The sequence below is a fragment of the Balearica regulorum genome, chromosome 4, assembly GCF_011004875.1.
Source record: "Balearica regulorum gibbericeps isolate bBalReg1 chromosome 4, bBalReg1.pri, whole genome shotgun sequence".
In the NCBI taxonomy this organism is placed as follows: domain Eukaryota; kingdom Metazoa; phylum Chordata; class Aves; order Gruiformes; family Gruidae; genus Balearica; species Balearica regulorum.
The window spans coordinates 1,100,194-1,127,011 of record NC_046187.1 but is presented as its reverse complement, the minus strand read 5'-3'; the positions used below and the strand labels follow the sequence as shown (position 1 = coordinate 1,127,011).

The following is a 26,818-nucleotide window of genomic DNA, read 5'->3' as shown; positions in this document are numbered from 1 at the left end:
AATGTGCACGTAATACCCAGAGAGCTTTTTCAAAGGCTGCCCCGACTCGCGCGTGAAAGCCTACGTGGGTGAGCAGCACAGCCGAGCCAGCAGCAGTAAAGCAGTGAGCACGGCGGGACAGTACCGCGGCACTCCACACGTCAGAGGCTGGCCCAGCTTTAGCCTTGGTACGGGGAGAGCACTCCTAATACTGCTTAAGGGGAGAGCAAAAAACACGTCTAAGACAAGAAATCACCTGCAGAATACAGAACAAAAAATGAAGAGGCTTCACGAGTCATCGCATGCTGAAGGTATGGCTTTTTGTAGTCTGGACTTTCTTTTTTCTGTCTCAAAGGTTGCAGAAGAGGATCACCAAAATGGCACTTGAAATTCAACAGCCTCAAGAATCTAGGAAGCCAGTGTCCCTCTACAACACATGCAGTTACTGAAGCTATTCTGTATTCAAGAACATGCAGTCACCAACATTATCTTAAAGATAGCACAGGGTAAAGAAAAAAAAAAAAAAAGGCAAGAAGCCTAACTTAATTGGGAGAACCACGAACGGGTAAACAACTCGAAATTACACACTACAATTATCCACCACCTAACATACATCTCCTCCTCCTCCTGCTGCTAATACTGGCTGTCAGCTTTGTGTCGGGTCCGTTTTTTCCTTTTTTAGAGAGTGATGATCCTCCTACCCACGCTCCTTGTGCTGGACTGAGCCAAGTTCTTCCTATCTGCTCTTAGAATAAAAATAGTTTTTCAAAATCCTCTGCAACTAAAGTCAGAACTGAATGTTTCCCCAAACAGACCTCCCTCAGGGAGTCAGAACTCCTCCAGATAAGCTCACTGCCCTGTCCAATGGCAGTGGTATTTATCAGCCTTCACCAGGAACTCCATCCCCACCTACGCGTACACCTTTCACCGCTCCACCATAGCAGGAGCTAGTTCACACCGCCACTAAGACACTAAACACGCTCTTCTCTGCTACTTCTCGGATCGTGGCTTTTTTTATTTTTAAATACAAAAACCTGGCTATAGCACAAAAGCATGACCTCTACATCCTAGTAGTTTGCATCAGTTATCACTTGGTGCATTTTGTAAAGACCCTCCGTTCTATGTCAGTACCAAAACAAGAGCTTCACATTTACTGTTTCAGCTTCTCTCTCCAGCCAGACTCAACAAACTCCTAACCCTTAATCCTCAGTGGTTCGTGATTACATAAAATCTGATCAGTCCAAAACCAAACCTCAGGAACCACCTGAAGTCACGACCCTCATCGGCTTTTTCTGTTTTCACATAGTATATGGTTTTCTTTTTCCTCGCTTCTTAGAGCGATCACATCTGTGCAGTTGTCAGCCTGACTAAATTTCCAACATCCTTCAGGTAGGTGCTTTAGTGACTTGCAAAGCAAAGCAATCGACTTTCTTCCTTTAATTTTTATTGGTGGGGGTGGGAGCACATGGGGACTATGGGCTTTAACCTCATAAAATCTACCATTTTTGACACATACTTTTATCTAATTTTTTTTTTTTTTATTCCTTTGTCCTTAGAATTCAGTGTCTCCTCCTGAGCATTTCCGACTTGCCTGCCAAAACTGCAGCGGAGCATTCCCAGAGTCGTACAATCGCAAGATGATCCCTGCTGCCCATCCTTACTATCACACCAGCCTTGTTTCAGCTCTGTTTCCTCCCACAGATAAGGAAACTTCCCTAACGAATCCACGTATTTTTCTTCTGAAACAACCATGTAACAACCTTTTCGACTGTCCAAGATGATTTCCCACTCAAAAACTAAGCTTTCTCCCAGGGCAGATCTCTCACTCCTGCCCAGCATATTCTTCACTCATCCTCGGGCAGCAGCAAGGCCCTTCTGCCACGTGCAGCATTTTCCGTTCACTGGGTTTTACTCATTTTGCTAAGCACATCAGGCGGGAGAGGATGGAATTCTATTCCTTAAGGGGCCTTAACACGGTATTCTAGAGACCTAGGTTTCCCACAGCTCCAAAGAAACTAGTACCTTTGAAAGGTGTCTGTGCTTAACTAGCTTGGAAAGCGCCAAGACGAACACATCCCAAGCTTTTTATGTCAATTTAAAGGCTGCAGCAAACTCAAAAGGTTTCAAGACTGCCTGTTGACAACAGGCTCCGATGTTTATGCCCCGTTGAATGGAATAAAGCTGCCCGAGTCCCTTCACGCACCCTCCTCAGATCCGTGCTCCCTCAACAGGACCACTACGCTTCCATCGACTATCAGTTTCTGGCGGCATCAGGGAAGACGACGACTCCGTAACGAGAGAACACTTTGCACAGAGATAGGAATAGGGGGATTTCAGCATTCACGCTGCGTTACCATTTCATCGAAGATTTCTCATTCGAGGGCCAGCAAAAAAGGCAATCACTTCCACAACTGGAAAAAAGTTCACAAGACAATGCCAGGAAGCTAAGGAAACCAGAAGGATTCACCGACAGCACATACAAGCTCAAAGCAAAAGCCTTCAGCTTTCAGCACTTCTTCCAGGAACTCTAAGAGAAGGGACGTCAAAAGCGAGATTGCAACACGCAAGTCAAGAGTCCTAAGTTAATAGTCTGAAATTCTACTAGCAGCCCCTTATTCGTATACCGTCAATCTCTAAACAGAAGGTAGATGCACAATATAAAAATAAGTCTCAAATAAGTCTTCATCTCTGCCCAGATGAATCTGACATCCCAGTAGAGTTTTATAGCGTAGCAAGTCAGCAGCATCCTGGCACAGAGCGAGAGAAACCCTTCTAATCAGCAAAAAGCCTTCTTCCCCACTAAGTGCTTACATCAGCCCGACTATTTTGGATTTCAATTCTGTAAGGCAAGTCTAAGCATGGGAAAAGGAGGGAAGAAAATACCTTTGCTCATCCATAGCACTGCCCTGAAGATGAACTAAACTAGAACATCGTTAAAAAGCCACTGTGTCAAGAAAGATCCCGGCAGTTCCGCCTTCTCGTTTGTCCAGCGCGTTGTCTCTCTTATCGGAGCAGCCCCTACAATTTTGCTACGGAGCAACTGCCCAACACTACTTCAAACAACACTGACACAAAGGTGCAAGAGTAAGACAAAATTACATAGCATGAGATGAACATTTTGAAAAGGGTTTTCATCAGAAGTGTAAGATTACTGGCACAAGTTTTTGTCTAAAGGGAACTTTTTCTAAGAGAACTTTAAAGTTCATCGCTTTAAGCAGCCCGTTTTCACTGGGTAATACTATGTTCCAAGCCTTGAGTCCAAGAACTTTCAACGCACTCAAGAAATCTGGTTTTGGGCTAAACACAAGTAAGATGGGGAACGTGTTCAGAAAAAAACAACGATCTGGGAGAGGGAGAATCCTTCTTCAAACAAATTAAAATATAGTCCTTTCTCATTCCACATGTGAAATATCGGTGACGGGAAAGCTATGTATAACATAAGCAGCATTTGGATAGCCTCTGAACAGACTAATAATTCCTCACACGTAGGAGTCACGGACAGTCCACCAACAGCATGCCAACACCTCTCCAATTCTAAGAGAGATACTAATCCATGATATCTTCACATTAGTATGTGAAAATTTGAGTACAAGGGCAAAACCACCCTCATCTAATATCCGCTCTACCTGGGCACTCTATTTGCAATGTGAGTAGGAGAACACGCCTTTGGGAGAAGCTGCTCTTCATTTTCACTCCGTTAATACCGGTACGCAAGCTCCCAAATATAGACGCTTTCTCTTGTGCCTGCTGTGAAACAATGGATTTTTGGTAATTTTGGCTCTGCGCTCGCAGAACGCAATGAACAAATAACAACGCGAGACTCGGTAACCATAAAACATGCAACATGCAGGAGGCTAGTTCCTTATTTCCAGTTCTTCAATCATTTAACTTACATGAACATACACTGGAACTTGCCTAGCGTTGTACACCTAAGCGCTTGTTGCAGGTAACAGCTGTCAGCCACTGCAAGTCCTCAAATAGTTTAAGTGCAAGTACATTCCCCGCAAAGAGTTGGGAAACTTTTAACCAGAAAAAAGTCACTTTCTAGAACAAAGTCTCCTCCTCCTTTTTAAGTGGCCTAGTCCATCATTTTCTTCTATGCATAATTATCCAGTTAAGTGAAGAACGACACAAGGTATTTCCCTGTCAAATTCTAATCGCGGACCTGCTGGATCCCGATGTCCCTGTCCCTTTTCCCAGCTGTGAGCCAGAGACTGGTTTCAACAGCTCTACGTTCGGCTAGGCCGTTCGTAACGAATTTGGACTTGGATAGCATCAGATTGTGAGACCTGTCCTAACCGTTACGGAAACAAGCAGGACCCATAACCGTGTACTTGATGTTTCTTTCTTTTACAAAGCTCCCGATAGCTGACATCTTCAAGTTCACTGACTGAAGCGGCTAGAAACCTCTTCCATTCACGGACAGCAATGCCAAACCTGGAATTTAGCAGAGAGCATGCTATCAGAAAAGGCTGGACAGGGAAAAACACCCAAACTGAATAAAAGCAATGAGACACTTTTGTGTTCTCTATATTCTTTTAATACAGTTTTTCACTTCTTGTTTCATCTGAAGTTACTTGGAAGATCAAGACAGACTGGGGTCCACACAGCGGAACTCGCAGCATTACTACCGGCAGAGCTGAACCCGCTGCCAGATGGAAACGCTTCTAGGCGAACAGCGCTTGTTCGCTCGAGTTTGCTACCTCCTGTTCCCCACCTCTGCTTGCCTGGGTCTTCAGATGTAAGAACGCAGGTTCAGTTTCAGATTACCAGAGCAAAGATGCAACCCTTAACTCACACGCATTTGCCCCTCTCAATTCAAGACGTGCTCACACCAAGAGCCTGACTTTGGCCCAAGACTAACCCTAAAGGCTTTCAAGAGTCCCAAACCAAACAATCTTCAGCACTCTTCAACAGCACAACTAGACAACTCGCCACCCTGACAGGAGAGGTTGAGGTCCCCTTTCAACCCAACGTACATGCACCCCGCTCCCACGGCGGAACCTCTCCCCCTCCGCTGACGTTTTAGTTAAATCCAACACGCAGAGCCTAAAGGAATTATTTTACTACAACAGAATTTAATAAATGCATTGGAAGTTCACAAAAGGTTAAAAAAATTATTTTAAATATTTCCCAGACTGTGTGTACAATACTTTTGTTACAAAATCAGTTGCTCAAGTTATTTCTATTAACAAGTATTCCAATGGTTTGGAAAGACTGCATGCTTTGCAATACCCATCTCTGGATTACCATGAAAGCCACCACCAAAGACATCTGCCATTCCTGAGAACATTTGGGGTTTTTTTTTTAGGTGTAAAAACAGGGGGGGTTAAATTAAAGTTCATTGGGAGTACTTTTACTAACCTTATTTTGAGTCTCGTTCACTCAAGGAAGCGCTTGCTGGGTGGCACTACTTCACACACTTCTTCCAAACCAGTAACGTCGATAAAATTATCGAAGGCAGAGAGATGTGCAACCTAACCGAGGTTCTGGCCGTACACTGACCTAACCAAGCGACGCTGGGACGGACCAGCACGCCACAGTTCCAAAGCACAGGAGGAATCGGCATCGCCATCAGTTTCATCGCACCCCCCGCAGCGCCATTTGATCAGTGCTCGGCTAGAGAGGGTATCGCAAGTCCCACGCAGGTGAAGGCGGCACGTCCCCAGCCGCTGCGATGCCTCGGTTCCAGACTCAAAAGAAAACCCAACCGAACGCAAAGCCCCGCACAGCTCTCTCCCCCTTCCTCCTCGGTACCCACTTTACCCCCTTCCAGACAGACCCCAGGCCAGCGACCCGCTACTACGTATTTCTGCAGAGCCCAACTTTGGCACACGTACTAGCACGTTTCTAAAAACCCACCTCAACTCAAAGACACAAGTACATTTCGAGTGATTTTACACAGAAGTTGTGTGAAGTATAAACATTTCCTCCACACGCAGGCTTCAGAAAAGCCCTTTTTCGAAGTTTAGCACGTAAAGTTTGCCGCTATATTTGTCACTGAGGAGATCCTTTATCGAGCTGATGCTTCGCAAAAATACCAGCATGCTGTTATGCCAACTTTCACTTCTGCTAGTGACTGAGATGGACAGAAGGCATATGTTCATCTATCTAGCAGACTGTTACGTTCAAAGTGCTCTTTTTCTTTAAACTAGCTTGGTTATTTGTATTACGATTACCACGCTGATCACAATTGTGCTTTGTGACTGCCAGCGTACAAAGCGACTCCTCTGCTGCACCGCGCTAAGTGACACAAAAGCGGCGATGGGGATACTCAAAAGCGCGGCGACGTGTTAAGAAAATACCGCTTCGCTCCTCTCTTTCTCCCTATCCTTAATACGCTCCTTTCAAGAACCTTAACAAATACCAGAGACAAAACAAGTCAGTGCGGATTTTATCGCAAGAAGCTTTCGAGTTTTCCAAGCTGCTCGCAAAAAAAAAAATTCTGCACAATTTATCTTTCCAGGACTGCGCCAGCCACTTTCAAACAGAAGACCCAAAGGACGCATCAAGACGACTGCTTTGCCCTTTAATACAAAAATTCTCACAGATCCGTCGCAGTCTTCACAATTCCAGTCCTCAAAGACAAGGCGAGCGTGTCTTTGACAGGGATGGAAGCGCATAGCTCCACCAGAACAGGCGTTCCTCGTCCCTCCTCCCTGCCCGAGTTCCTGGCTCTCCGCTGCGTCAGCACACGCTCTTGTGCCACTGCCTGACAAACTGGATCAAGGAGCTCATCCACTGTAAACATGCTGTTTGTGTTGCTGAGGTTTTTTCCACGAGATCATTTCCCAAATGGCTAGGAGGAGCAATGAATGCCCTCTTTTTTTTTTTTTTTTTTGGCAGCGTTGTGCTCACTGCAACCTTCCTACAAGCCCAATTCCCCTGACTTCAGTGGGATTAGTACCCACGCTGACACAGAGGCTGAACAACACTGAGCACTTGAGGGGGGAAAAAAAACCTAAGTCACAGCATGACTTGAAAATTTAAACTTCATTAAAGCATTGTTCACCATTCTGTGGAGGAGAACAATTCACACCTGCAGAAGAGCATAAAAAGGAAAATTCCGCTGGCAAAGCATTTCGGGACACGACCGAACAAAAGGAAAGAAACACCTGAAGTGTGGAAACGGTAGAGCTCAGGGACAGGAAAACATGTGAGTCACAGATACCTGCCAGACACAGATGTACTAGGGACCTCCAGCTTCTCCTTAAAGAAAGCGTTTAGTTCTATTCTTGGGTGTGGGAAAAGCTGGGAGGATAAAGCGACCTTCCTCCGCTTATCTCTGAATCACTCCCTGCCCTGGGGAGAGGTTTCAGATGTTCCCTTTCTGGTGAGGCTGTACTCCACAACACAGTTCCTGCGAAGAAGGACAGATGTACAGGCTGAGAAACAATCATTCTTTTTTTTATTAGGGCAAGGGGAAACAAACCTGAGCTCAAATACGAGGTAGCCCCCTTAGCAACAGAAAGAAGTCAGGTTACTGTGTGAAAGATGGCTTTAATTTTAACCTTAAAAAAAAAAAAAAATCCAGAAGCTTAACTTTTTGACTGTTTCAAGTCAAACTTGAGGAGAATAGAAGCCAAAACCCCAAACCTTATTCTCAATAGCAACATTTCGTCATACTTGTTAGTACTCCAAACTTCTTTCTAGCTCTGCTTTCTAGCATCTGAACAGCTGTGTATTTGGACACAATACCCATTCTCAACGATTAACACCACAAATACCTAAGATATTGGGGTGGTGCTGGAAAAAAAAAAATTAAATCAAGGTTTATTTCAGCTCATGTCCTAGAATAGACCATTATACTCCTAAGACTTGAGGATTCAGCTAAAATCCAGCAGAGGGAAAACACCTGCACATTTGAATTTGTCAAAACCCGCTTTGGCTAACACAAACAACATCATCCTCGTTACAACATTCAGCCTAAAAGAAAACACTGCGAGCACAAACAAAGATAGATTAAAGACACGCTTGGTTCCGCGGCTGATTTTTAGCCTGGTGCACAACTAGTACCCAACCTGAAAATAAGGTGGCACGACAGTTAAGCAATACCTCCACGTGGCTTTAGCTCTTCAACAGTCACGAGCTTCGCATTGCAGATGGGGGGAACGTGGCTGAAAAGCATCTGGAATACCGAGATAACCTCTGAGTACCGATTAACACAAAGCACTAACCGCTTAGTGAAAAGAGAGAGGAAACGCTGCCCTTTGCTGGTCAAGCACGTATGTTTTTGGAACAATGACCGCACAGAGGTCAGCAGAACTCACACACTAACACCAAGACATACTTCCATGCACTGGTAAGGCTAACCACACATTAAGGAAGAATTTTTCCCCTTAAGTACACGTGTTAGCTGAATGACCTTATCCAAACCTTTTGCCAGCATTAAGTCCTTCCCCACCCGCACAATTAGTATCCTTTCTCGAAACATCCGAAGTTGGGGACGTGACCAAAGAGTCCCACGTAGGTACAGAAGCTCTACAGATAGAGCACATCGTGGAGATGTTACTTCCGCTTGGTCACCTAAAACGCCGTACCTTCAAGAAACCAGAAGCACGTGATCACTTCAGAAAAAAAAAAAAAAAAAAAAAAGCAGAACGTCTACCAAGGCAGCCACGGATTCTGTCGAAACTGACCTAAAAAACTGCTATCAAATTTGTGCAATTTCTTTTAACTCAGAGTTAAAAGGGCTTGTTTCTTTAACCTGAGAAACAAAGCACTCTTACTTATCTTCCATCTGCAGCACTGATTTTTCAATTCCTAAACCCAATTTCCAAATTAGCTATATCCTAAATAAGCACAAATAGTTTTGTTTTTAAAATGCAGGTAGAGAAAAAAAACAACATACATAATCCCATTTGCCTTCCAAGTTGACAGACGAAGAAATTCTCTCAGCTAAATCTCTTCCAGACAAATCATCCTCTTGAAAGAACTAAATTAGTAGCTTAAAAGATGGGGTGTTTGGCTCCAGCCTGCACACAGGAGTTATGTTTATAAGGACATTTCCTGGAGAAATATCTGCGGAAGTAAACAAATCCACGTAGCGCCACCAATACCCAACCTCCACCTTCTGCAGAGGACATTTTATGCAGAGGACTTTGGTTTAAACCCTGATATTCATTAATAACTTCAATTACATAGAGCGGACAAAAAAAAAATCAGTACATTTTTTTTTTTTTTAAATATGCGCTAGGTCTTAGCAGGCACCATTTATCAGCTCTGCATACCTAGACTCTTTGTCACGCAGATAAAGACACTGCTCAATCCTTGCTTACCGCCTCGGCCGTCTCACAGTACGCTGAAGCCCCTGCCCAGCGTATGAATTCTAGGAACCCAAGTCCCTCAGATAAGGGGGCATCTGCTGGTCATCATCTACAGGGTGATGGCAGTAAGGACTGAAAGGTGCTTAGCAGGGAACGGCCAAGCCAGCCAGATCGTTACTCCGGTTCTCCAAACTCACGTTGGTAGAGCCGAGGCCAGGGATGTTAAACAGTTTGGGCTAATGCTCCCTGAGGTCAGCTACAGATTTCGCTGTTGTGAAACTCTTCTGGGATTCACCCACCAACAGCCCGGTTACTTCAGGGATTTTTGGGAAACATCCCTCACCCGCTTCCAATCTCTCATTCCTTCCATCTGCAGAGACAATTAATGGATGCTAACTCTTGACAGTTCTATTACATCATACTTACCATACCCCTCGTGCAAAATAAACCAAAAATCTCACCCGTAGCACCAACCCAGTAAGAACATTGTCTCTAAGAGCGGGCTTTGAGCTGGGAGTGCCTAACATTGGCGTGAGAACCGGCGTTTCTCAAGTGTCACGACCAGGTTCCTTCTAGAGCTGGAAGAGAAGTCTGCCACGGCTCCTGCTGTGGCTCACCCGCTTTTTCAATCACGTCACTTCAACTGATCTAAGGCAGCTATCGCTATACCAAGCTATACGCTGTAGTAACTACACCGATGAGGAAAATGCCAAAGTCACCTTAGGTCTTACACAAGTTTGGGTTTTCCTCTAAGGGATTTCACTACTCTTTCTTCTTTTGAAGGGAAGAAACAAAACAGTACAGGCAAAAAAACCTGCCAAAGTAGACAGAAAGAAAAGAATGACGGCACAAACGACACGGCAGAATACGAGACTGAGCTGTACATCAGGATGTCACACACGAACAAGGACAGAGCCCAACTGGTCGCCCGTTCAGTCAGGTCTCTGAAGCTACAAGGAGATGAAGGTAATGGGAATACACAGACCATCTCACACAGCGGTCCAGCCAGACCCGCTGGCTCCTTCGCAGCCCTGCAGAATCCAAAGGTCTTATTCCAGGATGCTAATCAAGACAGTTGGGATTTAAAAAAATAAAAAAAAAATAATTCTGCGTTTCAAACCGACAGCTTACTTAAACACTTAAGCTGTTAGAGCCTTTTACAACCACGAGCCTATGACGCTCTTGACGTCACAGCCGTAAGCCCAAGTCTTCTGCCGAACACCTTATTTACACCTGAAGCTAAAGAGGTTAAGAGTAGCTTCTTCTGCATGAAGAAATTTTAGAGGACCGGTGGTGTTTTGTTGTTTCATTCACTTCATCTTACTAGTTCAGTTGCAGCTGAAAAAACAAACCCGAACTTTTATTTACAGCAGCTACGAGGCCCAAGTTAAAACCAGAATGCTTAAGTAACAGTCGAAACATCTCAGAAATATCCTTCTCATCGGGCAGTGCTTTCAGGTAGCGCTAACATAAGCGAGGTTTACGTTTAGGAGAGCTAATTTGCACCTCGTGAGAATCCAGGAACAAACCATACCAGTCAAAAGAAGTGAAAGCCAGACAGACGCGTAAATCCAAGACTGATGTACATCTAATCATCATGAGATTTTTTTGCTCAAGGAGAAAACCGAACTTACAAACTCTCAAAATGGATACAATATTAGGAAAAGCAATTATAAACTTCACTGCCAGCAGCAAACATCCTGTGAGTTCAAAGACTTGAAATAAGCTTGTAAACAGTTTTTATTATACAATTAAACCTTTCCGTGTTTAGCGAGAGAAGTCCTAATGCACTCTGAACATCACATTTCTAAGCGGCAACTCGCTACTAGCATTTGCTCACTTTTTGCACTATGTCACTATTTATTGAAGACAAATGTTCAACAAAATCCATACGTACAGGAACGCTTTCAAGAAACCTGCGTATTTATGGGGTTTTATCTGTGCCTGCTCAGAGGAACTGCTAAATCATGTTTTCACAAAAAAAAAAAAAGGCAAATAATCAAGTTCACAAACAATAATAACATTCCCAAGCTTCACATTACATGTCAGCTTTCACTCATCTTGCCTGCTCCACCTCCCCCTCCTTTTTTTTTTGACTCATTCTTTTAAGAGGCTGGGAAGACAGACCTTTGACTCGACCTACGGCACAAACTGGACGAGCAGTTTTCTTCGTATCTGTTTCAGATCCGTCCATACCAATAACAAGCCACGCTCAATGCGGGGTGGACGGTACGCTGTACAAAGCCCCACTAAAAACTCAAAGCAGCTTCCCATTAGGGATGCGATGAACATCGTGGCCCAAGAACGTAGGCTTCCTCAGCGACGCTCCTCACGCAATTCTCACGGAGAACAGAGATGCACCTTCGTCTCACCCTTAAACATCTACCACGTCAACCGAGGACGTTTCCCACGTGTCACCGCACCTACCCAGTTTTGTCTGAATGCCCGCTCTCTGCGAGTGGCCACCTGATCCAAGCGGCACTGCAGTCCGATTTAATTACAACAATACACCGCCTTCAACACCTCAGGAGACCACCTCTACGAACGCTGACCAACTTCGCCTGTTGTACGCAACGGTCATAAACGAAGGGCAGAATTCCGCCAGGAAGCAGGCGAGCTGACCCCCCCCCGGTAGGCAACTTCTACTGGCTTTTTTGCCTTGCCTGAAGATTTCTCTTCCTTCGTATTGACGAGAGTTGCCATTTCTTTGCTAGCTGGCGGTTAGGGAACGGGCAATTTGCCCTTTACAGACAATACCGGACCGCACTATCTCGAATCTTGGGGTTTTGGCAGGGAGCCATTTGCCCCAATTTCAAAAAGCGACCTCGAGGTTGCCATGAACGTTGTAGTAGGAACTCATCAAGTTGTTGGTATGAAATTTCAATTTCACTTTCCCAAAGCTCTACCCAGTGCCTACGCTTCCACGCTCAGATATAACGGAGGTTACAGAGTGAGATGAAAACATCTGATCACAACTTTTTTTTCCCGTCCCATCGGCTCAGCAACGACCGAGCCAAACTACGTCTTTCCGCTCGGGGGGGGTCTGCAATTTACTATCTGCCAGGTTTCCGATTCTAACTCCTTTCACTTGTTGCTACCGTACGCATGATTTTTAGAAGCTGGCTCGTTCCTAGTCAAATCTAGAAATACTTCGCTTCAGAGATTAGAGAAGTCTTAGGGTGTTAAGCATGGGCAGGGCGAAAAATAGCCTAAGAAAAACTGTCTTAAGTTTACAGAGATAATGAACTGAATGGTTGGAGGGAACACCATCTTATGCAGCGTGTTTCCACAATAGTTTCCATTTACAGCAAAACCATAAACTTAAGATTTCTTTGTGTTTTTCATTTCACATGCCTTCCAGACTGCCGGTGGTCAGAAGACTGCGATCCAACTGCTGAAACCCACACAAGCTATGCACATCTCAACTAAGTCTGAACTAAAAAAAATTTAAACCCCAAACAAATAGAAATCCCACAGTAGAAACAAACTTTATTTTTGTTAAAGCTTCTAAAAGCCGAAAAGAAACATCAGGTTGCTTTCAGACAAGAAAAACTCCCTTTCGCTGAGAACGCTCAAAACACATTCCCTCCCCAAGAGCTACTAGGAACTGCCTTGAAGTTAGATCCTCCGCTCCATTAACCAGGCCATCCTCACGGTCACGTTCCTAAAAATGGAGATTTCGGCTGCGCACATTCTACAAGCCGTAACATTTCATCCTGAAGTCAGTGCGAGAAAGACTAGAATAGGTTTTTTTTTGCAAGCAACGTGAACGATCAAGAAAAAGAGGTATTATAAGCAAAGCTGATACATGACAAAATGTATGGTATCCTGGCCTTAATAAGCTCAGTATTATTTACTTGTTTATCCCTTACCCCCGCTCAATATTTAATCCCAGACCCCCCAGACTGGGAAAGCCTTGACTTAGTACCAGTAAGATAAAAACGTCGGGGAAGCTCCCAGACACCAAAACCGCCTTCCCAGCTATCCTATCTACAGCACACGTCATTCTGTCAAAAAAAAAAAATAAAAAATTAAAAACATCAAGTCTTCTTCTGCCACCTCATGATAGTTTAATGACCATTTGCTTTCTTCTCTCCCTGCAGGTCTCCGAGCACGTTAAATAGGAACCTACGGGTACATAGGGCACAGCACGCAACCCAAGGCTCACCTCACCCAAGACTACCTATGTTCCTCGGCCGTCTCCGCCTCTCTCGCCACGCCACACACACCATACCATTCGGAAGGTACCGCTACAAGGACCCATTGGGTAGAACGGCTACGGATCGCAAAATCAATCTGCCTAGGATTTTGCCATTTAGCCTCACTTTGGGCAAATTCTGTCGGAGATTGCCATCGCACGCAGCTAATCTCAACGCTTAGCCATCAACCGACGCATCTGCCAAGCCACCCGAGGGCCTTCATCCCTTCCCTCACGCCCTCGCAGCACAACTCAGGTGGCTCCCTTAAGACAGTAAGAGAGTTCTTCAGGTGCCCGTAAGACTGCCGATAGCTCAGCGCCTAACCACGGCTGCCGGTCTTACACGCTGTACGCCTCAAAACCTTCTACCTACGCGATCATAGTGGCTTTCCTAAAAACAAACGCTACAGAAACAAAACGCCAGGCGTAATTACTTCTTAATTGAGATGGGCTCATTGCGCGCAATTTGTCTCACACAAGTTGGATAAAACGCTCCTTGTATCGACTTGTGCAGAAAGAAAAAGCAGAGCGCTTCTTAACCGTGGAAAAACCTATCAGCATCTTAGCCCAGCCCTTCCTTAAACCTATCAGACTCTTCCTTCCCTTTCTTCCTGCTCGTTTTCATTTCTAACGCAAAAGCAGATACACCACTTAAAAGCCAAACCGCTTAGAAATAAACTTCAAAGAAAAGCTTACAAACTTGAAGTGGACTTTTTTTGAGAACATTATTCAAAAAAAAGCGGAAGCGAACGTTCAGCTTAGAAGGTTACAGACTTAAAACTACTATGCAAAGCGGCTCCAGGCGACTACATATGCAAATAGCAAAGGGGCTTCAAGTCTTGCCTGGCCTTTTCCAGCCGTACCTACCCGAAAGCCCCAACGTTAGACGGGAGCAAGATCGTAACGCTTCCCGGGGCTCGGTCCAGCCCGACATTGGCCAGGGCGGGCGTCGGGCGAGAGCAAGAGGCCCGGGGCTCCGGGGCAGCCTTCGCTTCAGCCGCACGTTCACCCGCTCGTCTCCTCGACGCCCCGCTCCCAGGACGGACACATCTCCGGCTGCGCTCCCGGAGCTCAGGCCCACCCCGGAGCCCAGCCGGGACGTACGGGCACCGCTCCGGAGCGGACCCCGGCTGCGCTGCGGCACACGCAGACAGCACGCAGGGCGTCCAGCGGCACCGGCTGCGGGGCCCGTCCCTGCCGCCGCGCCCCCCACACGCCCCCAACACCCGGGACCGAGACCGACGGCAGCCCCCGACCCCCGGGGCGACCCCGGGCCCGCCCCGCACCGCCCCGCCGGACACACCGCCTGCCCCCTGCCCCCCCCCCCCCGCCCCTGCCCGCACGGAACCCGGCACCGCCGGCCGCCCCCGCCGCCGAGACGTGCCCGAGGCCTCCCGCACGGCCCGGCCGCGGCGCCCCGCCGTGCCCCCGGTGCCGGCAGCCCGGTCCCGCCCCGCCACGAGGCCGCCCCCGGCAGCGCGGTGCTGCCCCCTTCCTGCCTCTGCGGCAGGGCCCCGCGGGAGGCGGGGGAGGCGGGAGCGGGCACCAATTATGAAACCGGATCAGTAGGGCAACCCCCGCGGCCGCCCCGCCGCCCCCCCCCGCCCCGGGCCTGCCCGCCCCGGGCATCGCCCCCCCCCCCCCCCGCAGCCCCCTCCCCAGGGACCCCCTCCCCATCCCCGGGGTGTGGGGGGCCCCTCCCCGCGGTACCTCGGAAACCTCCTCTTCTTCTTCCTCCTCCTCCTCCTCCTCGTCGTCTTCCTCCTCGTCCTCCTCCTCCTCGCTGCCGTTGTTGCTGCTCTCGCTGCCGCCGCCGCCGCTCTCGCTGCTGCTGGCCGGCCGGCCCGCCCTCCCGCTCCGCTTCGCCTTGGCGGGCGCCTTCTTCTTCAGCAGCAGGTCGCACACCCGGACCAGCCCCCGCGGCGCCGCCGCCGCCCCGGGCGGGCACGACGTCGGCGAGGTGCCGGTACCGCCGTTCAGCCCCTCCGGGGGACCGGGCCCCGCCGTGGCGCTCCCGGCGTCGCCGCCGTCACCGCCCCCCTCCGCCACCGTCGCTGCCGCCGCCGCCGCGCCGGCCGCCTTCTCCATGGCCGCCGATCCGCCTCCCTCAGCGCCGGCGCCCGGTGAGGAAAGAGGAGGAGGAGGAGGAGGAGGCACCCGGGGCCGCCGCCGCTGTCTCGGTCACCTCTAGCGCCGGCGCCGCGCCACCTCTCGCGATACTTGTCGTCGTCGCCGCCGCCTTCCCCCGCGGCGGCCGCCGCTCCCGCCGCAACAGCCGCCGCCGCCCCGCGCGCCCGCCCCCCCGCCCCCCGCCGCCGCCCGGCTCGCGCGGCCTCGGCTCGGCCTCGCGCTCCCCCGCCCCTCCCCGCGCCCGCTCCGTCGCGGCACCCTCCTGGCGGCGACCCCTTCCGTGCGTGCTCGGTCACCGCCCCGGCGCCGGAAGTGCCACAGACGTCATCACCCGCCGCGGCGGCGCCGCGCTGCCGCTTCCCGCCGCTCTCCTCTCGCCGCGCCGCCGCCTTCGCCCCGCCCCCGGTCGGTGAGGCGGCCCCGGCCTTCGGCGGGATGGCGGCCCCGGCCCCGCCGTCCGCTCCCGTGGGGGCGCGGGGGGAAGCGCTGCCCTGCGGGGCAGCGTCGGTCGGAGGCAGGCGGCGGCCAGGCCGCTCCTGTGACTGCGGCCTGACGTTGAGTTGCTTCGTCAAAACGAACCGGCAGGAGAGCGGTAAGACCGGGCCTCTTCCCGCGCCGCTGCCGCTGGAGCGGTTCCCCCCGGGAGCGGGCGCCAGGCCCCGTGAGCCGCCCCGGGAAGGGCCGAGGCGCCCCCCAGGCCTCGGCCCGCCGTGAAGCGGCAGCTGCCGGTGACGTCCTCGCATAGAGTGCCTACGCACGGCGCGTTCCCCGGCAGCCCCGCTGGGACAAAACGTTGGCGGAGCATCGCTCACCCGGCAGGCACCACGGAGAGGCCCGAGCCCCGGCGGGCGCTGAGGAGATGCGGTCCCGGTGCCCCTGCCGCCCCCTCCCTCCCTCCCGCAGCCCCCGGCCCCACGTTCCACCCCTGACCTCAGCTGGGGACCGGCACGGCTCAGCCTGGAACAACCGCTGGCGCAGGTGGGGGGCTGCAGCACCGCTGTGGGGCAGCTCCCGCCCGCAGGCCTGTGTGCTCACGGAAGGGAGAGGCTTTTTTCTTTTTTTTTAGACTGTTGGAAACCAACGAGGGAAGTGTTTTTAGCCACAGAAGCACACGATGGAAAAGACTGCAGTGGCTCAAAGGCGCAGGTACGCTGCTGACGTTTGGGAAGTGGTGTTTCGAGACAGTAGTCGGTATTGCACTTACATTTTAAAGAAAGGCAAAGAGCTTATCTTTACTTGGTTGGTCTTAAGCCTTGTCTTCTGTCTTAATTTGGATAATGTTGGACAGCACGTGTCGTGCGGGCAGTACCTCTGAAACAAAACGTTGATTTTAAAAAAAATTCTCAAAGAACTAACACTTATCATAAAAGCAAGACAGCACGGTTTCCTCTCCCGAGCCTTCACGTTCCTTACGTCCCAGCAAAACCTGCCTCTATGTGTTCGTAATAAACAGACTGCATTAGGGGTAGGAGCACCGCTGTTAAGTTGCAACATTAATCCTAAGGCGCAGGGCTCTAACCGTAGTTCTTAACCTCTAATCTTCAGGTACGAGGTCTAAACTGAACAATACATTTACAAGTAGCTCTGCAGGTGACAGGAGGAATAACCTGAATGTTCCAACCACCTACTTGCTACTTCCTGGTGTGACTGCACTAAAATCTCAAAACAGCGTGAGATCCACGATGGCAGATCCGCGAGAATAACCCTTTTGTCCTCTTGTGTCAAATACATTGATTTTTACTGACGTATAGCTAGACAAAAGCACAAATTAAGCGTTTGCTGTTTGTTGTGCTGACAGTAAACAGAAGGGTAAGTGAATGTAGGTAACCTCAGCCTTACCACCTGAGATTGGTGGTGTGTGTGGGGAAAGAGCAGCTCTTTTTCCGAGCGATAAGCCTGGAAAAGTGACCAAGTCTGCAGAGTTTGAGCCAAGAGGTGACTGACTTCTTGAAAGACAACAGGCGTTACAGTTCTGCTCTGCTGTACAAGCAGCCCGCAGAGGAACACATTGTCCGAATGCACCGTGGCCACGTCCAGCTGCGAGACTGGCTTTTACCCTTTGAGCTGTCAGCAAGGAGTAGCGCGCTCCGTGCCTTTCAGGTGCAGCGTAAGGCTGGGAAGCGGCATCAAAGGGTCAGTCCGCCGCTGCGCTGATCTAGGCCAAGCGGGGTTGCAGTAACGCTCGGTTCGATTGCGTTACAAATCTTGATTTTAATACTGAGCTTCAACTTTTGCACGTGACTTCTAGTGTCCATTTAAGTTGTTAGGCTCGGAAAGGGCCTTTTGAGCTGTCCGGTTTCTTGCTAATGGAAGCAACCGTGTTATTGTATCACCCTGCGTGGCGTTCTCAAGCCCTGCGTCAGATGGAGCGGTTACAAAACACCACTGTGCGGGCACAGGCAGCGCCGCCTATCTCAGACTATTTGTTCAGTTTCTTTTATGACGGTGACCTCTGTTCTGATCAAAGAGTTGCTCCTTCTAATCTTGCAGCGCAGAGCAAGTCGTTTTCCTCCTTTTTTATAACGCACAGTTCATACCTGCTCTCCCTACCGCCCTTACCGGTTTGAGCCTTGTGCGAGAGCAACAGCAATAAAAGCACTTGTGCTCTTTAGGGAAGGTTAGCTTTGGATTCGTCAGGCTTGTAAGCGTTGGTTTTGTCATGGGCGAAAGCTGCTGACCAAAGGCAGCTATCGGTCTTGCCCTGGTTGGAGCCTTTGACTAGCAAGGGAAGTCAGGGAAGTAACACCTAACAAGTACATTTCCTTTTGTGAGGCTGATTGACTTTGGACGTTTGGTTTGGGTCGCTAGCATAAAGCTGCGGGAAATCTTGAGAAAATTAATAAGCCTTCATCATGCCTTTGATCTGCAACTTTTCCTGAAGTATTTATTCAGTTCCCTTCCGGTTGTCGATTGCTCCACCGAACACTCAATGCGAATATAAGGAACACCGGAGGTTTGAAGTCAGTGAAGGCTTTCAGGAACGGCCTCATGCGTGCCAGATGCTTTACAAAGTTCTACGGAACAAGTCGCGTGTTTAAACCTACGCTGTGGTGTAATTACCTGTATAGTTCTGCTTTCAGTTTCATTTATGGCTGCTGGCAGCAGCCGCAAAGTCAGGAAGCAGGGATATTGGGGTTTGTTTGCAATTATAACTAATAGAGGAACTGAAAAAAGTTATTCCTGGTTTGAGTTTTAGTAACCCCCACACGCAGAACACATTTTTTCACACCCCATAAGTCTGACTTTTGCGTCCACGTGCCATTCTGCCCCGATTTTACACGTGCGCCCTCTCCCTCCCGGTTTGTACGTGTGTCGGCAAAGGCAGCGCTCCTGTGCTCCGTGCTGAGCCATCCAGCGGTCGTAAGCACACGCTGTTCTCACACAGCTCTTTCTTATTTCGTAGGTATTTTTTCACCCGAGGAGCTCCCAAACAACCATCAGAACTTCTGAAATTACCAGTTGAGGGCTGGAGAGAATCAAGGGTGAAAGAAGGCATCTCGTTCTTGATGTGCCAAGATTAAATAATCCAGCTTTTAACTTTGATAATTTTTATTCTGAATGCACTGAAATGGCACTTCTGAATCGCTGAAACAGTTTTCCTTTTAGGAAGGGGTGAATGTATTTTCTCTCTGTATTTGTTTTTGTGAAAACAGCCTGAATTTGTAACCCAAACTCGGGCCCGCCGCAAGGCCACCTTTTCCCCACTATCTCACTCGAGCCGTTTCCGTATCAATTTTTCTCTTATTTTGACTACGACTGCCTCAGTTGAGTTCCTCTCAGTGCTAAAGAGAAACTGCCTCTTAGAAAAGCTGAAGGCTGTCAGCCCAAAACCACCACCCCCCACTGTTTTTGTCTCTCCGTGTCCAGACTACGTGTACTTTTAATGTTTGTCAGAGTAGGAGGAACACAGAAGGAGCACAGAGGTCCCACCTCTCCAGATGAAATGATTGTCCAAACGAGCTACGAAATTAATCCAAAAATGATATCATGGCATTCTCGCTGGTTATCGAATGAGTGGATTCATTCATTATCTTTGATGCATACAGTTTTGCATCTGAAATGGGAGACAAGAGAAACTAAAATTAGACCATCATTAATTATTTTAAGCAGAAATAATAAAATCAAAGTTGTTCAGCAATTATGCGGTTACTGCTGACCAAGTCAAAGGGAGAAGGAAAGAAAAGAACACAAACGTCTCTACGTTCAGAGAAATGCTGTTTTCTGTGATATGTATTTCAAGGTTTGTCCAAAACACTGTGTTTTAATGTGTAAATTACACATGGAAAAGAATGATTAAAAATTGGTTTTATGCAGCCACGGCATTGACCTTAAACTATTTTTTAAAATAGCTCTATTTCTCCATTGCAGCAAGCTTCCTGTGAGCATCTCAGCTGGTGTGGCCTCGGGAGCAAAAAAAGTAAAGAAAATCCAGCCAGATTCAGAATTTGACAAGAGCGGTGCTAAGCCTGGGAGAACTGCTGAGAGTTACAGCAGCCCTGTTCATCGCGGGACAGCACTTCCACACGTGCAGAAGGTAAAGCATTTACGTCAGTGCTACCGCACGGATACACCCAGGTGGAGGGCCCTTTCGGCCCTACCTTTGGCTGGTAAGCCAGGTGATTGTGCCATTTGCTACGCTTACCCACGTCAGCGTCGGTCTGAAAGACATAGATATCCCGCTTGAGTGTCCTGAAAATTATTTCTTTTTCCACCTCAGGTACTGCTATTACACGTTCTGCCCTTAAACCTCAATACAACATCCTGCCAGCCATGACCGCTTCCCCAGGGGGAGGACTGAGAAAGTAAAAAACAGTCCAGAAAGCAAAGCCTGTTAAAGAAGGATTCGCTGAAGAAATACGCAAGCGCTCTGTTAAAAAAAGAAAAAGCGCAGTTGTTCTACAGGAAATGATGGCATTCCATCCAGTTAAGCCTTAGCTAACAAAGACTAATCTTCTCCTGGTTCCTTCATGATGTCATCACTAGAAGCGATCGGCTAGATCTCAAGGAGCGCCGGCGGTCGCGTTCATCCACCTGGCAGACATCAAAGTGCGGAGCGGTGTTCGATGCCGGGGCATTGCTGGGCGGTCAGTAGGAGTGCTGGAGGCTTCCAGCGGCACGGAGTAGTTCTGCTTCGGGTCTGAGCGCGACGGCATCCACCGCTACGCCTCGGGTTGGGTCAGATGGTTTCGTGGGACTCGCTGCTGCTTCTGGTGCGTTTCTGAGGGAAAGCACTCCCAAGTTTGGGGGGGCGCTTTTTCATCCTGCTGTTCTAGCCCGAGTGTTTGGGCAGAGGCACGCATGTTCACGTAACAGCGAGCTAGCTGTGGCTAGTTTTTTCAAAGAGTCTGGCAAGCGTTAAAACGTACGATAATGGCACAAGAGAAAATAGCGAGATATGATACACCGCTACTATTCTGGGGCTGGAAATTCAGAGCTCTGCTTACAGATACGAGACTCGGAAACGGTCTTCCTGTGAGAGTACTGCGAGCAGAAGACGGCAGCTTAAGGTAGCGCCTCAGAAGTCTGCGTACAGGTGATGCGAGCTGATCGACTCTGACGCAAGACTGGGCTGAAACACTGGTGGCCCCGGACAGGCGTTGCCTGATGATGCAAAGGCAGGCAATACCTTGTGTATTAAGATTAAGGCTTTGATGCAATTCCTGTACTTGGTATTTTTTATGATGAGCTTTACAAACTAGTAGCGATTTGATACCCTTCTCTGTAGTCCCTGTACTACCCAGCAGACAACCGTATTTTGAACTTGAAATTCTCAAGGGACGATTAGCTAACAGCTGACCTCAAGTGTTCAGCTACAAAGACGTTTACTCTGTAATATATTCAGTACTGGGGGAGTCTGCATCTGATTTAAGAAATGGCTTAAGCACTTGGAATCCTAAAACTTAGTACTCTGAGAGACTTACATTTTTACATGCATAAATTATTTTTGAATTTGCTGCACACGTTCTCAAAATGTTGACCCTTTGTGAGTATAAAATTGAAAAATACCGTGGCAAATTGAGGTAAATAGCATCTGGATGAGATTCTGGATTTCTTTCTGATTCTCTTCAAGTGCTGTATATGATAAAAATAAAATTTAAAAAAAGAAAAAGAGAAATCATAAGACAAAGAAAAATCTGTGTGTGTTTTGTGTATAATGGATCCGTAACCCAAAACTGCGACTCAGACCTCCCAAGACAAAACCACCTGTACTTGAAAATCAAAATTTACTTATCGAAGTAATGTTCTGTTGTTTGGGGGTTTTTATTACTGACGTTGAAGGCAGCATCGACTGTAGACTACCCAAGACTCAGCTAGGCGGTTAAACATTTCTTACATTTTATGTTTTGCCCGAGTCCCGCCAGTCCATAATGATAATTTCTATAGTAACGGCTTTTTAAGTAAACAATTGATTAGTTCTGAAATTAGACCTTGAAATGGCTTCTCTTTGTGCAGCCCAGGAGATCTTGAGCAGCAGCCTCGTGCTGGCATGCAGAACAACAGGTTCAGGCTGTTGCTTCTCTATCTTCCTATAGAGCGTGCCTAGAAAATAGCGGTACTACCAGGCTGGTTTATCTCTGGACAAGAAAGGGGGTGAGAATCTCCGTGTAAAACTTCCTGAGATCTTGGTTTCAGTGAAGGCAATGTAAGAAATTGCTTTGATATTGCAGAGAGGTATGTGGAAGAAAAACATTTTTTGCAGAGTTCAAAGGATAACTAGAAAAATTGTCTAAAAGCCTTCAGTCATCTAAAGTTACCTTAACCCCCCCGGGACGCTGCAGAGCCTCTGTTTTTCAAAACAGAACCTTCCCTACCTTGTTTATTGTGTGCTCTTCTACTTACCGGCTCGTGCTACTTGCCATTTTGTCTTCCCTTCAATGCACTTGCTTTCTACAGCTACGTATTGCTGATTCCTCATCTCCTATTTTAGGGGGGGGTCGGGATACAGGTTTTTTAAAAAAAGGATCCATCTTTCTGTCATTTCAGTTTGACACAGTAGATGGAGCTAGAAGCTGGCAATCCATCTTCATCTAAAAGCAGCCAGAAGTGAGGGCCATGAATGACAAATGCTTACTCTTCCCAACATTCTGGAAATTAAGTTGTACTATAAGCATTTGATTCTTAAACATATATGTCCTAAAAATCATTTTCTTTCCATTCAACAGTAACTATAAAGCAGTCTTTTGGTCATTTATATCTAGCAGGCTAAACAGGGCTGTTTTTCTTGTGTGACACGTATGATGCCATTGACGTTAACGCAACCTAATTACAGAGTTAGGGGCCGCCGTGAGCAGCTTTGTGTTCCTGAATTAGGAATCTACCTAATTCATCTACCTAATTCATCTACCTGGGAGGAAAAATGCTGATGGGGTGAACTTTCACTTGTCCCCTGCCGTGCTCTTACTCTCTCATTCACGGCCACGAACTGAGATACATTTCTACGCGAGGAAGAACCACCGGACAGTACTTGAGAAGAGGACTGCGGTACGTCAAAACACGCGTTTACCTACCGACGCCTGGTGAGCGAGCTTGTCAGGGCGTTGAAAGGTAAGTCTGGATCGTCTGTTCTCGTTCATGAATTCTGACACCCAGGCTCAGCCTAAAACGCTCGATACGTTTTCTCAGGCGTGTGATTTTCAGTGAGGCGCGAGATGTTACTTTCCAGTACTTCACGTGGCAATCCAGAAGCCGGTTTGAACACCAGGTGACACGCATACCTTCAGTCATTGCTGGGGTCTCTCCGTGTCCTGCAGAGCTCCTGAACGCCACTCGACTTCCGTGCGATTTAGCTCACACGCTGCAGCCTCCTTGCAGTCAGCAAAGCACCTCACACGTAACCTTTCAGTACCCCGATTCCGAGTCTTGCACACCTCTCTGTTAGCTAGTGACTATTACCAGCCAGAACAGCTGTTCATCGTTTTTGGAAAGCTATGCTTTATCAGCCTTACCTAGTATCTTAAACAACTTCTCATGTTCTATATTTCAAATTTCTTTTTTTTTTTTTTTTTAAAAAGACCCACGTAAGAACAATGAAAGTGTTTTTCAGTACAAGTACTTCCTACACAAATACTTTGCCTTAAGAGCACCGAATAAATCTCACATCCTTATTAACGGACAAGTCAAGTTTTCTCTTTGTTATTAATCAAAACCCCAGTGCGAGCTGGTCTCTGCTACGCAGTTCGTTACGGCAATTTTCTAAGACTGTCACTGGAATATTAGATGTGGGGTTTTCGTCTCGTGTGCCTGAATATTCTAAACAAGGTGCGTTACTTACCCGCCTACGCGCTCTGTCAGCCCCAGGCAGATGCACCTGAGCTTTGTTGAACGGATAACGTCAGAGACGATAGCTTACTTAATGACTGTGCTACTCTCAATTTTAACCTGGCGTGGAATTATTTGCCATGTTCTGCTCGTTTCTTGTCAGCATCTGTGCGTGCGTTCGAGAACTCGCGACTTCGGTGCCTTGCAGACAGGTCCGCGTCCTGTTAGCTTTTGGCTTTTATTTTTGGATTCCAACAAATACAGACCCACTAGAAGTAGGCAGCTATTGCAGAAAGAATACTTGTTTAGCACGAGATATTCACGCTAATCGGTGCAAAGGCTTGACGTCGTACCTGTTGCGACTGGATTCGACTGACAACGAGCTGGGGAAGACTGCTCCGGTGTATTCACGCTGCCGTTACGGCTCCAGCCGCCGCAGAGGCCAAGGTCCGTGCCGGCCTCGTTCTTCCTCGGCCGCATCCAGCAGAAGCGTTCTCGGCGCGGGACCGGGAGCTGGCCCAGAGGAAACCTTGCCTGGGTCTTACCTGGCCCATAATAGGTTTGACTGCAACAGATCAGATCCTTAGCAGGAGCTGGTTTGGGGAAACGTGTCTTTTTACAGGGTACAGTTTTCATCCGTAATGCGAAAAAGCTACGTGACGACTCCTGACTCTGCCGTGGTGGCGGGGAGCTGCAATTCGCAATGAGCACGGGATAAAAAACCCGGTTAGCGTGGCAGTGGTGACTTCTTTTATATGATGTCTCCTGGAACACATTTGAGTTTAGGGGCATTCAAGATGACGCTTACCTGCTAGTAATTGCAATCATCAGGTGACGACTTTGCCGACGAAAGCATCGCGGCATCTACGCACGCAGAGAACTCTGAGCTTGAGAACGCAGCCTGAGCCGAAACCGCAGCTCTTTACAAAGGGTTCAAAAAGCAAAAAGAAAATGTCACCTTCTGGCTGGAAGACAGACAATTTCAGAAATGAACACACAACAACCTCAGGGCGGAATCCTTCGCTTCTTCCCTCTCTTGTACCTGTATAAGCTATTTTCCTGGTTCCGCCTGAATTCATTCTCCCGTTCCAACCAACACGTGACCATTCCCTACGGCGTTTCGATACAGTTCAATTTCAGGCAGCTTAGCCATACACGAAACTGTGATGATTTAGAGCTAAGCCGCACGCCAGATGCTTCCTCATACCGCAGTTTCTGCTCGGTGACCGACAAACGCCTTGTGCTGCGCGTGTCCCCCGATGCCAAGCAAGAGGAAGGTACGTGTCCCTGCTACCAGAGCCGAGGCAGGAGATTTGCAGGTAACGATCATCGCTCCACTACACGTTACTCTTTAGGACACCCCTGCATCCCTCAGCGACCACGTTTGTAACGGACGCTGTGATGACAGGACCATTAACTACCTGCCTGTTTGCACATGTGGCGGTGTGCGGACCCACCGAGACGGGCGGCTAAGAGCCGCGTGGTTTGGGAGCCGCCGGCTCTGCAGAGCGACGTGAAACAGTCCGGGCAAAGGCAGCGGGGCCTGCCGCAGCGTAGCGCGAGTGACAGTATTTGCAGCTCTTTAAACCTGTCCCCTAAGGAAAGACACGGGTAAGACGATGACGTATCGAAGTGGTGTTTTACAGTGAAGAACGGACATTTCGTCAAGCTCCCCGCGCGGCCAGAGAGCAGGATGCCGAAGGCGCTGGCGCCCAGAAACCAAAGGGAAATCGCAGAGACGCACCATCTCTCTCTCTACTGCACTGACATCATCGCCTGATGCTTGTCCAACCTAGCTACCTAAAGCAGCAACCGCTTCGGCAAAGCTGCTCAATGAGGCAAACCCAAAAGGGCACCTCGGGATTCGTCTGTCGGCACCGCGCAGATCCTTTCTGACAGGCAGTCCTGACCCCAGGCGTTTGTGCTCTAGACCGAGAAACCTTACAAAAGGTAGGAGAGGAAGCAGTTACGAAGAGATCTCGTCAAGTAGAAACGGTCGCGTTTACAGCAGAGGCAGGAACAGGAGCTACCCGTCGCAAATGGTGGTGGCTCTTTGGGCTTGTTCCCGTGCTTCCTGCTCGGAGCGTTTGCTCGAAGCGGCAGCAGCCTGACCATTTCCAGCCACCTGTAACGCGCCATTATCGATTCAACGGGCTTTACTTACAGCAGCCTGAATAAAAGGGAAGAAAGTACAATTAACGGAAAGCAAACCCTGATCCTGGCGTGACAGCACGGCCTGACTGCCGCAGTACCTGTCGAACTAGCACAAATAACTGATCCCTGGATGTTTTTAGATGTTGCCGAGGCGTTCCTGCGTTAAAGCATCTTTCACCGGCACAACAAAGTACGGAGAATCCCCTCACACACGAGGTTTTTATGCTGGAACAGTCAGTAAACGGGAACGGTTTGTAGCGATGCTGCCTCTGATTAACTGAAAGGATAGCTCTCGCTTTGCCCGCAGGAACTTTGATGTTTTTCTCACGTTCGGGTCCACGGCAGCTCTGTGCAAGAGCTCTGTTAGCAGCAGGTGGCATACTGCTCCCGGCAGAGGACTTGGGAAAGGTTGCTGCACGCTAATCCGCACTCGTCCTCCTCGAATACGGCCGGACACGCAGTAGCTTTCTCTGCCCGAGCTCTCTTTTAGGAGAGGATTAGGCTCGAACATGGGTTTTCGTGTAATCTCAACATAACCCAAGACACGCCTGCGCTTCACGGCCCAGACCTGTGCGTTACGGCAGAGCTCCTCCCGGGCTCTGCTCTCCCCACGGCTCCCCGCGTGGGCTGCGCCCTCCGCACCCCTCTTCACCCGCAGCTTGGTGCGGGCATGCACGAGCTCATCGCACCCGTACTGATTCCTTGGTGCGCGACACGGGCGTTTCCTACTGTTCCGCTAGCCTGACTACAAGTATTTGTGTAATTCAGTGCAAAATAACTTCCATAAAATACCACAGAGAGTGTCTAAAGTCCGCATGGAAAGATCCAAGAC

General features: G+C 48.6%; 1 protein-coding gene and 1 long non-coding RNA gene across 4 annotated transcripts in view; one reads left to right on the top strand and one right to left on the bottom strand.

Moving 5' to 3' along the window:
* Nucleotides 1–15,730, bottom strand: part of ANKRD17 (ankyrin repeat domain 17) — a 92,256-nt gene extending 76,526 nt beyond the window's left edge. The window contains exon 1 of one of the 2 annotated variants that reach the window (XM_075750839.1): nucleotides 15,154–15,730. In XM_075750839.1, the coding sequence (XP_075606954.1) occupies nucleotides 15,154–15,531 (378 nt within the window). In that variant the 5' untranslated portion in view covers nucleotides 15,532–15,730. The remainder of the gene's footprint in view (nucleotides 1–15,153) is intronic. The other variant, XM_075750840.1, reaches the window with a different exon arrangement.
* Nucleotides 15,731–16,621: 891 nt separating this feature from the next.
* On the top strand, nucleotides 16,622–21,713 carry LOC142601610 (uncharacterized). 2 transcript variants are annotated; one of them, XR_012835115.1, is made up of 4 exons: nucleotides 16,622–16,719; nucleotides 17,119–17,214; nucleotides 19,942–20,107; nucleotides 20,291–21,713. It is a non-coding gene; the product is annotated as an uncharacterized LOC142601610 (long non-coding RNA). The 2 variants fall into 2 exon arrangements; XR_012835114.1 differs by lacking the exon at nucleotides 16,622–16,719 and having other exon boundaries at nucleotides 16,857–17,214; nucleotides 20,291–21,712.
* The last annotated feature ends 5,105 nt before the right edge of the window (nucleotides 21,714–26,818 follow it).